Source organism: Mastacembelus armatus, chromosome 21 (assembly GCF_900324485.2).
Source record: "Mastacembelus armatus chromosome 21, fMasArm1.2, whole genome shotgun sequence".
Classification (NCBI taxonomy): Eukaryota; Metazoa; Chordata; class Actinopteri; order Synbranchiformes; family Mastacembelidae; genus Mastacembelus; species Mastacembelus armatus.
In genome coordinates this window covers 21022590-21039149 of record NC_046653.1, presented here as the reverse complement: position 1 = coordinate 21039149, position 16560 = coordinate 21022590, and the positions used below count along the sequence as shown (strand labels likewise).

General features: G+C 39.6%; 1 protein-coding gene across 13 annotated transcripts in view; it reads right to left on the bottom strand.

Annotated features, from left to right (window-relative positions):
- Window positions 1-16560, bottom strand: part of neb (nebulin) — a 58897-nt gene that overhangs the window by 41644 nt on the left and 693 nt on the right. For 12 of the 13 annotated variants that reach the window (XM_026294599.2, XM_026294586.2, XM_026294587.2 and 9 more), the window contains exons 2-42: window positions 16313-16413; window positions 15850-15963; window positions 13139-13180; window positions 12301-12408; window positions 11964-12071; window positions 11696-11800; window positions 11499-11603; window positions 11289-11393; window positions 10620-10724; window positions 9927-10031; window positions 9716-9823; window positions 9143-9259; window positions 8559-8660; window positions 8349-8456; window positions 8145-8249; window positions 7939-8037; window positions 7253-7357; window positions 7053-7160; window positions 6796-6909; window positions 6352-6549; window positions 6090-6197; window positions 5856-5954; window positions 5638-5742; window positions 5293-5400; window positions 4848-5159; window positions 4523-4729; window positions 4331-4435; window positions 4109-4216; window positions 3705-4016; window positions 3347-3553; window positions 3136-3240; window positions 2894-3001; window positions 2483-2794; window positions 2126-2332; window positions 1934-2038; window positions 1700-1807; window positions 1290-1601; window positions 984-1190; window positions 788-892; window positions 554-661; window positions 153-464 (exon numbers count right to left, since the gene is read on the bottom strand). In XM_026294599.2, the coding sequence (XP_026150384.1) occupies window positions 153-464; window positions 554-661; window positions 788-892; window positions 984-1190; window positions 1290-1601; window positions 1700-1807; window positions 1934-2038; window positions 2126-2332; window positions 2483-2794; window positions 2894-3001; window positions 3136-3240; window positions 3347-3553; window positions 3705-4016; window positions 4109-4216; window positions 4331-4435; window positions 4523-4729; window positions 4848-5159; window positions 5293-5400; window positions 5638-5742; window positions 5856-5954; window positions 6090-6197; window positions 6352-6549; window positions 6796-6909; window positions 7053-7160; window positions 7253-7357; window positions 7939-8037; window positions 8145-8249; window positions 8349-8456; window positions 8559-8660; window positions 9143-9259; window positions 9716-9823; window positions 9927-10031; window positions 10620-10724; window positions 11289-11393; window positions 11499-11603; window positions 11696-11800; window positions 11964-12071; window positions 12301-12408; window positions 13139-13180; window positions 15850-15942 (5700 nt within the window). In that variant the 5' untranslated portion in view covers window positions 15943-15963; window positions 16313-16413. The remainder of the gene's footprint in view (window positions 1-152; window positions 465-553; window positions 662-787; window positions 893-983; window positions 1191-1289; window positions 1602-1699; window positions 1808-1933; window positions 2039-2125; window positions 2333-2482; window positions 2795-2893; window positions 3002-3135; window positions 3241-3346; window positions 3554-3704; window positions 4017-4108; window positions 4217-4330; window positions 4436-4522; window positions 4730-4847; window positions 5160-5292; window positions 5401-5637; window positions 5743-5855; window positions 5955-6089; window positions 6198-6351; window positions 6550-6795; window positions 6910-7052; window positions 7161-7252; window positions 7358-7938; window positions 8038-8144; window positions 8250-8348; window positions 8457-8558; window positions 8661-9142; window positions 9260-9715; window positions 9824-9926; window positions 10032-10619; window positions 10725-11288; window positions 11394-11498; window positions 11604-11695; window positions 11801-11963; window positions 12072-12300; window positions 12409-13138; window positions 13181-15849; window positions 15964-16312; window positions 16414-16560) is intronic. The other variant, XM_026294592.2, reaches the window with a different exon arrangement.

The following is a 16560-nucleotide window of genomic DNA, read 5'->3' as shown; positions in this document are numbered from 1 at the left end:
ATGGTATAAGAGCATAAGCAGAAACAGGATCCTTTCACAATGCAGCAGTGTAAGAATAACGTGAACATATAACTTTCAATTTAGATATAAATATGTATGTATATTCTACATAAAAATAATTTTAAAATAATCATGTCATGCCCTTTACATACATCACTAGCAATAAACTGCATGTTCCGGGCCAGTTCCAGGCCCATGGCATCAGGGAGGAGAGCGTTAGTGTGCATGATCTGTCTGTATCCAGTCATCGTTTGAGCAGCAGAGGCCTGCTTGGCGTGGACCACACTCAGCATGTCCACTGGGGTGTGATACTTCAGCTTGGCCTGGTGGTAGTCCTTCTTATAGTTCCTGTCACTCTGAATCTTAGCCACGTTCATGTAGTGAACCAACAGAGGATCATCCTGGATGCTGCGCAAGCCAACATGGTGGCCTCTGGCCTTCTCAAAAGCCAGCTTGTACTTGTACTGTGATAGCAAACACATGTATTAAAACACACTGTTTTAATATGAACTATAATGCATGCATTTCATACAGGATATTGTTTCCAACTTACATTACTGGCAATAGTTGTACCAGTCTTGGCAGCCACAATAGAGATGGCATCTGCTTTGAGGTTGTAGCCCTTATTGGCCATCTCCACAAGACCTGATTTGTAAAGTTTCTGTAAATGAAAATGAAAAGTAGAATATTAGCAATAAACAGTGTTTACATTCAAAGTTTACATTCACATTGATGTGAACCAGTATTCAGTATTAAGATTACAAGTAGTTTCAATGATCTCCCTTACATTGCTCATATTGAGGGCATTAGCCCTGGCCAGGAGAATCTCTGGTGAATCTGGCATGATGTGGACTTTAATTTTGTCCTTCTCCCAGGCTGCAGTGTATGCTTTCTGTAAACGAAGACAAATAAATGATAATAGTTATTTACAAGACTTAGATTTTGTGCCCCTGCACCAGGGAGTACAGTTAACCATACTGCACCTTGTTTATGATCTGGTTGTTGGCAGAAGACAGAGCCAAGTCCATGGAGTCCATCAGCTTACTGTACTTAAAGTTGGATGGATGAGTGCGATACTTTATGTCACTCAGAATTTGGCCACCAACTTTAGCTGTTTCCACTCCCAGAGAGCCAATAGGGACCCATCCAATACCTTTGATATAGTTATTCCACTCAGACTTGTAGTCCACCTGGAAAGAAATACAAGACCCCATAAATGAAGGGATCATACTTCAATTTTTGCTATCATCTGCTTTTATAAATGCAATATGCTAACATTTCAAACTCACATCACTAGACTGGGCACTTATGTTCCTAGCCAGTACCAGGCCCATGGCATCAGGGAGGAGAGCGTTAGTGTGCATGATCTGTCTGTATCCAGTCATCGTTTGAGCAGCAGAAGCCTGCTTGGCGTGGACCACACTCAGCATGTCCACTGGGGTGTGATACTTCAGCTTGGCCTGGTGGTAGTCCTTCTTATAGTTCCTGTCACTCTGAATCTTAGCCACGTTCATGTAGTGAACCAACAGAGGATCATCCTGGATGCTGCGCAAGCCAACATGGTGGCCTCTGGCCTTCTCAAAAGCCAGCTTGTACTTGTACTGGAACAGTAATTAAACACGTTTAATACGATGGGGTGTAGAGGTAGTAGTAGAAGGCAAATGTCATGATTTGATACACAAATTCATTTCCAACTTACATTACTGGCAATAGTTGTACCAGTCTTGGCAGCCACAATAGAGATGGCATCTGCTTTGAGGTTATAGCCCTTATTGGCCATCTCCACAAGACCTGATTTGTAAAGTTTCTGTAAATGCAAATGAAAGGTAAAATATTAGCAATAAACAGTGTTTACAGTCAAGGTTTGCATTCACATCAATGTGAACCAGTATTCAGTATTAAGATTACAAGTAGTTTCAATGATCTCCCTTACATTGCTCATATTGAGGGCATTAGCCCTGGCCAGGAGAATCTCTGGTGAATCTGGCATGATGTGGACTTTAATTTTGTCCTTCTCCCAGTCTGCAGTATATGCTTTCTGTAAATGAAGGCACCAGAAAATGAAGGAATTACAACACTTATGAACATGACTATTTAAATTTTGCAACATTTAACCATACTGCACCTTGTTTATGATCTGGTTGTTGGCAGAAGACAGAGCCAAGTCCATGGAGTCCATCAGCTTACTGTACTTAAAGTTGGATGGATGAGTGCGGTACTTTATGTCACTCAGAATTTGGCCACCAACTTTAGCTGTTTCCACTCCCAGAGAGCCAATAGGGACCCATCCAATACCTTTGATATAGTTATTCCACTCAGACTTGTAGTCCACCTGGAAAGGTTATATCATTTATATAAATCAGTGAATTTTTATTTTCTTTGCGTCTTGCACAAATGTATAAAACAAAGACACAGAATATAGTGCTAGCTGCATTTCAAACCACATATTTGATTCACTGATGAAACTGTCACTGCCACTTACATCACTTGTCTGGGTGTTCATGTTGCGACACCGTTGCAGGTGCAAGTTGTCAGGCAGAAGCAAGAAACTGTGAGGGACCTTCTTGTATCCAATCATAGTCTGAGCAGCAGAGGCCTGCTTGGCATGGATCACACTCATCATGTCCACTGGGGTGTGATACTTCAGCTTGGCCTTGTGGTAGTCCTTCTTATAGTTCCTGTCACTCTGAATCTTAGCCACGTTCATGTAGTGAACCAACAGAGGATCATCCTGGAGGCTACGGAAGCCAACATGGTGGCCTCTGGCCTTCTCGTAAGCTTTCTTGTATTGGACCTAAATGAAACAGGAAAATAAGCAAGTTACCAGTAGTTGATTTTTCAGTTACAAGGAGGAAAGTGCTGAATACATTCTGTGTTGGATAGAGTCACATACATTACTGGCAATGTGTCTGCCATGCTTGGCATGCAGGATAGGGATAGCATCAGGCTTCATGTCATATCCTTTGGCAATATCTTCCAGCCACTTGTGCTTGTAGAGACTCTGTGGATAAACAACAAAATGTTATCACATTGTTTTGTACACAGATGATGTGATATACACTGTGATTTGATTTGCACACCAGCTGCTAAAACAGTGTCTAACTTTAATTTACAATAAATATATTTCGCACCTACCTCACTAAGGGTCTGGGCATTGAATTTAGCCTGCAGGAACTCAGGGCTGTCAGCAGGCAGATGATAGGTGTGCACAAACTTCTCACCAGAAGCTTTGTATGCAGCCTAGAGAAAAGAAAAGAACAGGAATATCTCTAACGTATTTGTACAGAAGGGTTTGGTCCAACTTGCATTCATATTTTAACATATTATAATTTGTACAATTCTTTACTTTGTCCAGCTGTTTTGTGTTGGTGAGAGCCAGAGACATGTTCATGTCATCAGTCTTGCTTGTGAATTTCAGAGAACTGGGATGTTGGCGGTACCCTCTTTCATCCAGTGCAGCTTTAGCAGCTTTGGCCTTCTCAACATCCAGAGAACCAATAGGAACCCATCCTGAGCCTTTATAGTAATTGGTGTAATCTGACTTGTAGACATTCTGTGAGAGAAAAACATTCCTATTTCAAAAACTATAAAACAGTGTACAGTCATCACAGTGAATTTTGCCTTGTTGCATTGCATGTAATCTTATATTTGCACCAATAGTAGCATCTACACCAAGGTATTATGGGTGACAAGTGAAAACATACATCACTCTGAATCTCCATCATGTTGCGACACCGTTGCAGGTGCAAGTTGTCAGGCAGGAGCAAGAAACTGTGAGGGACCTGCTTGTATCCAATCATAGTCTGAGCAACAGAGGCCTGCTTGGCATGGACCACACTCAGCATGTCCACTGGGGTGTGATACTTCAGCTTGGCCTGGTGGTAGTCCTTCTTATAGTTCCTGTCACTCTGAATCTTAGCCACGTTCATGTAGTGAACCAACAGAGGATCATCCTGGAGGCTGCGGAAGCCAACATGGTGGCCTCTGGCCTTCTCAAAAGCCAGCTTGTACTTGTACTATATAAAAGACAAAAATACGGTATTATGAATAATGCAAGTGAAGGCTGTAACATTTGTATACGATTATTAACAGGATTATCACAACTTACATTACTGGCAATGTCTCTGGAAGTTTTTGCTGCAACAATAGGAATAGCATCTTCCTTTAAATGATGTCCTTTGAGCACATCTTGACGATGAGCATAGGTATAATAATTCTAAATAACAAAAAATAAAATCATTAGTAATATGTTACAAATTCATATGATGATTTATTTTCTAAATACACTTTACAAAGGCTGGAGAATATTACACAGGAACCTTCAACTAACCTGGCTGATGTTGACAGCATTGTACTTGGCTTGCATCAGTTCAGGGGTATCAGGAGGGAGATGGTACGTGTGCATGAACTTCTCTCCGCTGGCCTTATACTCTTTCTGCACAATTACAATGAAGAGGCTGATTTAAGTCTATTCTGCAAATGAATTTACAGACTAAAATCATCTCGTTTTCCTTATCCTCACCACATTCATGATCTTGGCATTGGACTTGGCCAGTTCCATATCCATGGAGTCTGTGTTTCTGGTGAATTTGAAGGTGTCTGGGTGCTGTCTGTACTTTTTCTCATCTAGAGCCGCAGCTGCTGCCTTGGCTTTTTCCACATCCAGAGAACCAATAGGAATCCAGCCAATTCCCTTTACTGAGGTCTCATAATCCTGTTTATATTGGTACTGGAAAATAAGAGATCACACAAACAGATGAAAAGTATCATTAGACCTTAAATTATCTTTTAGCCAAGACATATACAGTATTCACCTACATTATATCACAAATCAACACTGAACTCACATCACTGGCATTGTAGTTCATGTTGCGGGCAAGGTCCAAACCCATAGAGTCAGGCATAAGACAATAATCATGGAGAGGCTGCCTGTAACCGATGTAGGTCTGCACTAATGAGGCATGTTTGGCATGAGCTACGCTCATCATGTCCACTGGGGTGTGGTACTTCAGCTTGGTCTTGTGGTAGTCCTTCTTATAGTTCCTGTCACTCTGAATCTTAGCCACATTCATGTAGTGAACCAACAGAGGATCATCCTGGAGGCTGCGGAAGCCAACATGGCGGCCTCTGGCCTTCTCGTAAGCTTTCTTGTATTGGACCTAAATGTTAAAGAACAAATATCATCATCCAGCAAATAGCATGAAAACTAATTCAACAATCCCGTCCAGAAGTATCAAATCTGGTACAGGGCAAGTTAAATTTAAGTTTGGTCATGACTTTCAGGACACTCACATTACTGGCAGCATGTCTGGCAGCTTTAGCAGCAACAACAGGGATAGCATCAGGCTGCAGGTCATAACCTTTAGCAATCAGATCCTGCCAGTCGAGCTTATAGTAGTTCTAAAATGACAGATAACAGGTATAAACAACAACAAAAGTATATTTGGCAAGTATCCACTACAGTACATATTTACTCATACATTCTTTCAACATCAACTCTATGCCTATATGGTATGGGTCTATGTAAGATCACAGTTAGGAGCAAATTGATTTAAGCAGTCCAATATTACTCAAAAGTGTGCCATACTAAAATAAAATATTTGGTTTATATCATTTGCATGTATTTGTATGCAGTACCTTGCTGATATTGTAGGCATTGCATTTGGCCTGGAGCAACTCAGGTGTATCAGGAGGTAGAGAGTACTTCTGATGAATCTCCTCAAGACCTCTTTTGTAGAACAGCTGTAAGGGGAGAATGCAATAAGGCCAAAAGCCACATCTGCTGTACTTAGACAAAAGTAAGGGGAAAAAAAAGATTTCTTTCTGCAGAACAATGAGGGTGATGGCAGACTTACATCACTCCTCTGAAGCTGGTTGACTTTGGACTGCAACATGATGGGGTGGTCGTCAATAGATGTGAAGGGGATGGTGTCTGGGTGTTGTCTGTATTTTTTCTGAAAGAAAGAAATACATTACCATTTTACAACATACCCTGTAGATCATGAAATATGTATATTGTCACCAGGGCATATGTAAGGGTTGGGGTGGGGCTGTACAAGAAGAATGAGGCAATGCTATTACACACATACCTCACTAAGGATCTCTGCAGCTTTCTTAGCCTTTTCCACATCCATGGAACCAAAGGGGATCCATGGGGTACCCCTGGTATAGTTTTTGTAGTCAGACTTGTAGTCATTCTGTGATACAGAAATAAAGCAAACAATAAAAATCAGATGGTGTCACTGAATATAACATTAACATAATTAAAAACATGGAAGTGCATGTTTTATATTATAGTTAAATTCAAAAAGCTGTCAGCAACCAGACCTTGTGAAGTGAGTCTATACTTACATCACTCTGGATGATGTTGGCTTTCTTGGCCAGGTCCAACAGTACACTGTCAGGGGGAAGGAAGTACTTGTTGCTGATGCTCCTATACCCAGCCATGGTGGAAACGGCCTGGGACTTCTTGGCCGAGGTAATTGACATCATATCCAGTGGTGTATGATACTTGGTCTTTATCTTTTCATAGTCTTTTTTATATTCCCGCTGAGGAGATATTAAGTAAGACAAAAGGTATAAATTACTTCACGTTAATGGCAGGCCAGTAACAACAATGTTACTTTTACAAAATAGTAACAGAATACAAAAAAAAACAACAAAAAAACAAAGAATCAATTAACATACAGTATGGCAAATATCACTTTAAAAAGCAAGGAAATATAAGTATTTTAAAAATGTCAGTAGTTCAGGAGTGCCAATTATCCCAGCACTAATTATACAGTAATGTCTTACATCACTCTGGATTTTGGCCACGTGAACAGAGTGCAAGATCTTGGGATCATCATTGATGCTGAGGGCTCCGATCATCTGTCCCTTGTTGTTCTCATATTCCTTTTTATATTTCACCTGCCAGAAAATAATCGGTTATTACTAGATTAGTTAAAAAAAGAAGAAAAAGTTCTCTGTCAAATTGAGTGTAAAAGTAACCAAAACAGAAATCAAACAAAAATACCTTGAATCCATAATGGATGATACTGTAGCATACTTACATCACTGGCAATGTTTGTGTGAGCACGAGCAGCAAGGATTGGGATGGCGTCACCCTTGATCTCAAACTTCTTTGCTTTAAGCCGTTCCCAGTCATATTTATAACAGTTCTACATGGAGAAACATCACGCCAATCAGGTAATACAGAAAAGATGTAAAATTAAAGCAGCAGTAAAAGTGTAATTTCCAAACAGGTACTTACATCACTGAGGTTAAACGCGTTAACTCTGGACTGGATGAAAAAAGGGTAGTCTGGGGGCAGACTAGACTTCGTCTTTGTTTCCTCATACTTTGCCTTGTAGTTCAACTGCAACAACAAAAGTGATCAAATTAAGTTTTAATCAAAACTCTTGAAACCCCTTTATTCATGAGGTTTTGTTCATTGGAAAGCATTTTCAAGAAAAGACAGATATTAAGGTAAAGTGTTATTAGATTTTCTGTCACTGGAGGGCAGGCATGTACTATCTGGACTCTGAGACATAATGACGGTCCTTTTCCCTACCTCCTCAGCCCCTCGCTGATCACAGGGTTTATTCTGGGCAAACTGAATGCTTGTTGCTATTTATACTACAGAGGAATGGCTCTCCAGTTTCCATGGTGCCCACTGAAAGACAGCTGGGCTATGGGGATGATTGGGCACATTTTAAGGTGTTCTGCATATCTGGAGAATTTGATCTAGAGCAGATGATTATGGCAATTTCATGTGTACATATGTGTATATACATGTATATATGTTCAAGCTCGGCTCCTCAACCAGAGGCCTGGGAGCTTGAGAGTCCTGTGCAATCTCTATATACACATTTACATCTCTGCAGTGCTAATCTAATGTGAGTTATAGACTGTGCTTTCAATTCTAATGCATTTTTATTAGTGCTAAATGGTACATACATCACTTAGCTGTTTGGCGTTGATGGCGGCTTGAACCAAAACTGGCGAATCCACCACTTGTGTAAATTTCACTGTGTCTGGATGTTGCCGGTAAACTTTCTGCAAACCGTAAGATACAAACGTTTTGTCACATACATATTGTTATATTAAAAGAAAGATAAATTGAATCAGTGCAAAAAATTATTTGATTATCCAAGACCACTGACATCACTACACTGCTGAAGGTTCTTCCCAGCCTCATATTCAGGTGTAATTGTTTGAGGGAAGAAGCATCTTGTTTTCATGTCTTCATAATCACCTTTATATAATTTCTGCAAGACAATATATGAGGATTGTAAGAAAAATACAATAATTTCTTACACCAGTGACTTAATTTAGAAATATGGAAAGGAAAATTCATAGTTATGTACCTCATTCTTCATTTCCTCAACTTTCTGGCAGTGAACCGTGTAGAGATCTTCATAGCTGCCAATGTAGTGGCCCTTTACCTCATTGTCATATTTACTTTTGTAATTCATCTAAAAATGGGATTCAAAATGTTTATATGAAACAATAATAAAAATGAGACAAATCGTTGGATTATAATGAGAGAAAGTCTTTGTCTCATAGAGTAATCTTACATCAGAGAATTGTTTAAGTACTGAGTCCATCTGAAACTTGGGTGTGTCACAGTAGTTGATGCTGAAACCCCTGGATTTCTCATAGTTGTCCTTATATACTTTCTGCAAAATAAATAAAAAAATAAATAATGAATAGAAAAACTGTGCATAGATTATGAACACTAACTTAAATAAATCAAATCAGTTTTAAATCATATATAATTATGGCCTATGAATGACTCAAACATGTCAGTGAGAGAGGTAAATTAGCTACTAACTCACTATATACAAGAATGTATCGTACGTGACTTCCAGATGGTTTAATTAGTATCACTTATATGTCGAGCTTCATATCAGTCCCTGTGTATATAACACCCCCAACATCCTCATCATTTCATCAGTTCATTTCATAGTTACTACTCTCACAAAAGCAAGTGTCAAATTAGTGCAAGTAACGTCTCTGTCTACTCTGGATGCAAGAATAAAGACTAGTAATATTAACTTGTTATAGTACTACATCCAAGATTTTATCATTTGTTTTCTTCATAATATCATACATCATGTTTTATAAAACCAGGGATTATTGAAAATCTCTTGAAACATACATCGCTGAGGATGGTGCCAGCATATCGGAGCTGTCTAAGGAGAGGATTCTCTGTGGCGGGGAGCGTGTTGTAGTCACACTGTGATTTTGTCTTCTCGTAGTCCTTCTTGTATTGGACCTGTATACAAATACATGGAGATTAGTATGTGTAAAAAGAACAAAATGTCTTAATCAGGTGTATTCATAGGGGCGATACACTGACTCATGTAATGTAATGCTGGTACAGTCAGTTATGAAAAACAGCACTTAAGCCTTTAGAGTTTCATAAAATTACACATTTGGGTTGTATGTGAACACGTGGGAGGCGATGAGGTACGCAGTGGCTGAAAAGCCTCTTCACGGTGTTTGATATGTTGTCACTACTCACTGAATTTGTCCAGTGACAGTGAACTGAATGTAGTTCTCAGTCATGCAGTGCGTATGTGGGCACAATACGCCTGCGTCACAGCGGACTCAGTGTGTTGACTCACACTCTGCTCTGGGACTCGGGTCAGCTCTCTGTCGTGTCTTCCACATGAGATAGCACCTTTAAAAATATTCTGGTACCTTTGTGGGCGTGTTTGTGTGGACTTACCTCACTAGCTGCAATACGAGCTTTCTTGTTTGTCTCGTATACAGGCGTGTCTGTTTGCATGAAATAAATTTGGTCTTTCGTATCCTCATGGTGTTGCACGTATTTTCTCTGAAAGGAAAATGTATTGATTGGTTAGATACAGAAAAATTATAAAATAAGATAATTCTGAAAATCCTGTCACTTTTGTAGTTTTAAGTGTTGTAGTTCTTACACTGCTGAGGTTGTCCATTGCCATCTTGGCAATAGCCACGTCAAAGTACGGCGTCTCACACCATTGACCTTTCACATTTTTATTGTAATCTTCTTTGTACTTAAGCTGTGGGGAACAAATGACAGTTAACATAAGAAGACAGATTTAAAAAGAGAAGATAAAGTGTAAGGGAGAAGAATACTGTCACTGTATTTAGACACTGAAATATTTAAAAACATTTCTGGAATGACAGGAATCCCTGTAATTTACACCTTTTGTTAGTCTGTCCCTTCCAGTTTAGTGTGGCCAGTAATATCAGAGAGCAGGTGGGCCGTTATCCCCAGCACTGGGCTGGGCTTGCTGGGTCTCTCAGGACCCTTCTTCCCTGTCAGAGGACTGTGCAAAGTTTGAGCCTCTAAAATATAGTTTTCCTGAGGAGCATAGATGTTTATTACTCTCCTGTCCCTACTTAGTATGGTGATGACACTCACTGAACCTAACCAATCCCCAACATGCTGTAGATAATGTGTTACAATGGTAGTTCATGAAAACTGTAAAATATAGTGAAAATTGTTATATCTTATGCTGAATACTGTTGTCAGTTATATCACACTGGGACTGGTTGTCTGGCTAATGAATAAGTAAAGCTTTCTGTAAGGTATATTTATATTTATAATGTGTGTTTGAGGGCCTGTTTGTAATTGTTCTGCTTACATCACTGTGCTGAAGGGCCACTGTCTTGGCCAGCTCCACTTCAGGGGGATCAGGCAGGGAAGTGTACTTGGCCATGCGCTCATTATGACCCTTCTTGTACTGAACCTGTGGAAGCACACAGAGTTGAAACAAAACATCTGACTCACCACAATGAAAAAAATAAAATCTGCTTGCATGTGTGGTTGCTAGTGAATGGTAATCTGTCAGCAAAGTCAATATAAGACATTAAATTCTCATGTGTTCAATAATCAAAATAGTTCAGAACACTACAAGAAACATCATCAACAGATGGAGGGTTACAATCTGCATCAGGTACTTTTATAAGATATAAACTGAGATAAGCTGATCCGTGTTCAGCTAATAAACAGAGTCCTTTCAGTCCAACACTGCAGTCCTGCTCAGTGGTTTGCATCATTGATTATTGTTATCTAATATATTAAAGTGGGAGGAGCTATAGTAAAGTATATAAAAACTATAAATATAAAGACTTGATAAAATTCTCATAGTTTCTAAAGTTTTTATTGACCAACCTATAGCTGCTATAACTGCGTCTTTTCACCTGGGAAGTATGTTAACCACACAAAGGTCTGGAATCTGTATTTTGAGACTGTATTATTATTTTTTTTAACTATGGTTGATAATTGGGTGCTTACAGTGAAGTCAACTTACATCACTGAGGGCCTCCTGAGCCTGGGCCACTCTGCGCAGCTCAGGGCTGTCACAGTAAGGGGAGAACAGGGTCTTCTCTTCGTCCCATGCCTCCGTGTAAAGTTTCTGAACAAGGTGAAAAGTCGTGACTTATTCTATGTATTTCAAATATTTACAATGGGATGTCACTGTGTTATTTTGGTGTAATCATTTGGTGTCTGTTGGGATTACTTTGCTATAGTTAGCAGCATTCTTCACAGCCAGAACCAGCTCAGGGGCATCGGGAGGCAGCAGGTACCTGTCCTTGGTCTCATCCCATTTCTGCCTGTACAGAACCTAGAAGAGATAAGCAACAGCACTGGTGTTAAACAGCACTCAGGGGAAGACTTCAAATGGTTTTTATAAAGCTTTGTGTATTGTTGACTCACCTTGCTGACCAGGTCAGATACGTGCTTGGCATGGGCGATGTCTTTAGCCTCACCATCATACATGCATGATGCCAGAGCCTTATTTCCCTCCATGCGGTATTTAACCTGATGACAATACATATTTATTATTATACCTTTATTTACTCCACGCCTCCACCTCCCATCCAAAATAAAGAACAGTCATAATGAATTTGCACCTCTGTTCCACATTCATACTCTCACATTCTTAACATCCATTCCTCATTCTTCTCAAAGGGTTTAGCAGTACCTCGCTAAGCTGCTCCTGGGCCTTCTTGATGCGAATCATTTCAGGGGTGTCGGTGCACATGGCAGGAGGCGTGCCTTTGGACATGTCATAAGCATGCCGGTACTTGTTCTGTAACCCAATCATTCAACAGAGCACAGTCACGATACACTGCAACCACTGAAAATCCCACCTACTAGTAAAACTTAAATATCTTAAATCACAAAGCAGTCAAATGAAACGTGATTAAATGATCTTTTAAATACCATTTTAACACATTTCCACAACCACCCACTGCTAAAGCAGACAGCTTAGAGCCTAGCGTATTCATTGTGACTCAGAACTCAAATTCGTTTCTTACATGGCTGAACTGCTCCAGCATCTTCTGGCTGTGGGCCAGGTAAGGAGTCATGAACTTGGAAGTATCCACCTTGACCTTCTTCCTGACTTTCCTGGTGGGCAAGCCAGACTGATGGAGGACAGAACGAAATATAATGAACTACCCAATTAACAAAAGAGCCCAGGTTTCTGGTTACAGGAAACATAACAGCCAGGAAGTAAAACTACATCCACAACTACATCAGGGCTGTCATCAAAGGCACACAGGGGGACTCAGGGTTTTTTAAGGTATACTGTAACTGCAATGCAAATTTATGGATTTAATAATAGACAAATATTGCACAATAAGGAGAAAACCTCAAGCACACTTCAACAAATTGAGTAGTAATTTGTGTGGGTCTACAGTATACCCACAACTCCAACTCAGTAACTGAAGTACTAAGACTAAGAAATATGAATAAAACTAACTACTTTATTACACATAAAAATCTGTGTGTTAAATGACAAACCAAGACAAGCACCAGTGACACCTACAGCATGTATGAGTGCTGCATGCACTGCCAGGCCCAGTAACAAGCACACATGAACACATGAAGGTGAGAGTATTTCACCCGTTGTTGCGTAGAGCCACAGACGTGTTCAACTACCCAATAAGCAGCCAGATGTAAATTGCTGAAAATGAGACTGACAATCATGCAGTTTTAACTAATTTCAAGTGGCTTTAAAAATAAATGGCTCCCTTCAATGACATAAGCAGCGGATTACCCATATAGACATGCAGACGGGGGAGAGGGATGCACCACTGCCAAGACAAGGTCCTGCATGTATAAAGTGTAGACTCCTGGGAGGAGGTGCTTTACCTGATGGTACTGAGTCTTGTGCTCAGTGACAGTCGTCCTAATCTGCTCAACATATTACAAATATAGGACATACTCTGGGGTTTCAAAGGTGCCAGAACAAAATATGGGAGAAACAGCACAGTAATTCTTTTGGATTGAGGTTGATTTTTCCACAGCTCTGGCGCCCTTTAATTACTACAGTGGATCACAGTAGTAGCTGTTCTGTCAAATGTGCACAAATGGTCCATCAGCTGGATGAACGCAGACAGCATTGTCATCATGGATATTGGTCTAAACCCGTAATAAAAGAATCTTTCTCTACTGAAATGGCTTCACTGAAGGGAAGATCAAACCCTACGGGATAATAATCTGTAATTCTGACAACACCGTCTAATTGAGCGGGTATTCTACAGAAGACAGAGGAGCATTAATATCCTTGCTGCTATCTGGGCCTGACCTTATAAATCGTTCATCCTCTGACCAAGTCTATAAACACCAAGCTCTCACATGACAGTAATTCTATTCTTATTTGTTATTTCATAGCCCATTGTTCGTGCTGTTGGTTGCTACAGCAATATACAAACTGTTTAGACAGCTTTATAACCTCCCTGTCTGTTAACACAGAGCTCTCATGGATTTAAAGGATTGGTGACACAAATTACAGAAATATATTTTCTCACTTACTTCCAGTAATATCTATCCATGTGAGTAGTTTTGTTTTTATCTAACACATCTGTCTCTAAAGTTTCTACCTTCATACTTCAGTATAGTGAAGGTGAACAGGATTTTATTTGTGGTGCACAGGACTGAAAAATGAAATAAAATATCAATCATTTTTTGTTATTATTCATTGTTTCTTTGAAGCAAATAATTTTCTAATAATTTTATCTTCCCAGTAAAGTGTCTACTGTTCCATGAATAGCATGTCTAACTTGCAGCCTGTCTGAAATACACTTGCCTCCACGTAATAACTGTCACACTAGATACAACATGTTGGAATAGGTAGTTTGAAAATTAACCAATAATCAGAAATCCTGGAATAACCAGAGCTGAGAGAAAGAACATCTCAATCATCTTGATTAACATTTGTAAGAGGCTTCAATATCTGAATCTATCAGACAGGAGAGAACCATAGGTGCAGATTAAACTCCACGTCACACATGATTACAAAGCAATGCAGAAACAACCTCTTCCTACACTTGATCAGGTGGTTTTTCTGTGCATCCAACTCTCCTGAGCAAATTTCTGGGACTGTAATATTCACAGGCTCAGGGTGATTTACAGCACGTCTCACTTGGCTCTCTCTCTCGCACTTTCTCTCCCTTTACTTGCCTCTCCGCTCCATCTCTCTGCCAAGGTGCCGTAGATGTCCACTTCTAAATTTGTCGAAATGCCAGATAGAGAACTCTACACTCCACCCTTTAACGACCAGGGGAGTTAAGTCATTTTTTAAAAACCTAAAATAAACTAATTTTGAAGTTAAAAGAAAAGTTAACAAAAGCTAAATTTTATTGAAGATATTGCCTGTTTTCAACTTTCTGTCTATTTTTATATATGACCTGAAGAGCACTATGTTTCTCCCCATTCTGTAGATGAAACAAGAAGCCATATTAAAATTTACCGAAAACAATGTGACTTTTCTCCACAGTGTAGATGAAAGTGCTAGTGAAATCAGAGTGTATTTATTTTGTAGGTATGTAACTGTTCTGTGTACCAAACGATTTACATCTTTGCAATGAAGATGGTAAATCTGTTTGAATGAGTTGATATGTTATATGGGAGATAAATGACAACAAATGATCGACGGGCACATCTAGGTAATACAGTGCAGCCAAAAAAAAAAAAAAAAAAAATCATTCAGACTCCCCTATAAGATATCAGCAAGTAAGATAAAATACAAGGCTAGCTTTAATCCTATTTCACCAGGAAATATGGGATTAAGTTGTTAGCCTTCTGCTTTCACTCTTCCATTGGACACTGGCATGGAGACCTTCAACAACATCATAAATTACACAATAATAATAATAATAATAAAAATTAAATGCAGCATAAAAACATCCCGAGAATCTAGAGAGCATGAGTGTCATTTCATCTGGAAACTGGTGATTAATACCAGATTATACATGATCGGTGTGTTTCACACCGATCACGTATAATCTATTAATGATGAAGAATTTCAACAGGTCATTTGAGGCAAATGATAAAATGATAACATTAAAAAAAATGGCAGACGCCCACAGTGTATGTAACCCAGCTATTAGCTACACAAGCTACTGTAACTACAAAATGTGTTCATCGGCTATATGCCGCTACAAAATAAAGATACATGGATGTTATAAAGTCATCTACAGGAATCACTGCACTACATCTGCAGTGATGGTGTGTGTCTGCAACACTGCAAGGCCTCTGAGAGAATGTGCCAGTAAAATATTCAGTCTTCAGTATGAAACAGATTTACAGTTGGCTGCTAAGGGCAATCCAGGACTTAAAAGCCATCAGAAGATGTCTGCCTGAAACAGGATCCACCAGCAGACATTGGTAACTGGGTCCATGAACTGCTGACTGGAGGGGGTATCACCACTAATTTAACTATTCATAGGGCCTCGCACTGGACCTGCAGATCCAGTAGATAACCTCATTCTATTGACTCAAAGAAAATCATATGTCAGGCTTTAACAATATTTGGGCTGTAAACAACAGAATTATGGCCCATTTAGAGTATATCCACTTACCTCGTCCACAATCTCTTCTTCCTCCTCCTCAAACTCCTCCTCAAACTCCTCATACTCCTCATATTCCTCATATTCCTCCACAATCTCCGTCATTTTGGGACGGTTTTAGAGGTTCTACGTAGAACAAAGATGACATTTTCAGGCATTCGTTGTTTAAACTCAAACTCAACAGGGCTTGTCCTCATAAATCTGAAGAGCATATCTGATATCTGAAGCATACATACATGTTAAAAGTGTAACAGAGTTAACTTAAATGTACTATCAATAGCAAGAAATCAGATTCAAACAGCCTGAACTGCGGCTTAGACAAGAGACCAAAGGACTGCAGCAGAGATATTTTAGGATGCTGCCAGACATTCTCCAATGAACCCAGTTACCTTAGTGTGAAAAAGGAATAACAAACAACACATGCTAGAAAAATACAAAATCAACATATTGATGTTCAACAAATGTGCATGCATACCAGCGAAAGATTCCCGCAGTCTTTCCTGACAGTAAGGAAGCCCCACTTGCCATCCACTAGGGTCTGAAACTGATAGTCCAACTTTGTGATTTGCCCCAGTCCTAAACAAAGTCATGAAAATGTGTGAAATATTTTACAAACTGTGTTAGATATTTAAATCGAGTACTCGGGGGAGCAGTGCTGATTAGGAAGGTGAGACACTGAATGCATTATAACAGGCCTCTGCCTTTGAATGTGTGACAGCCAAC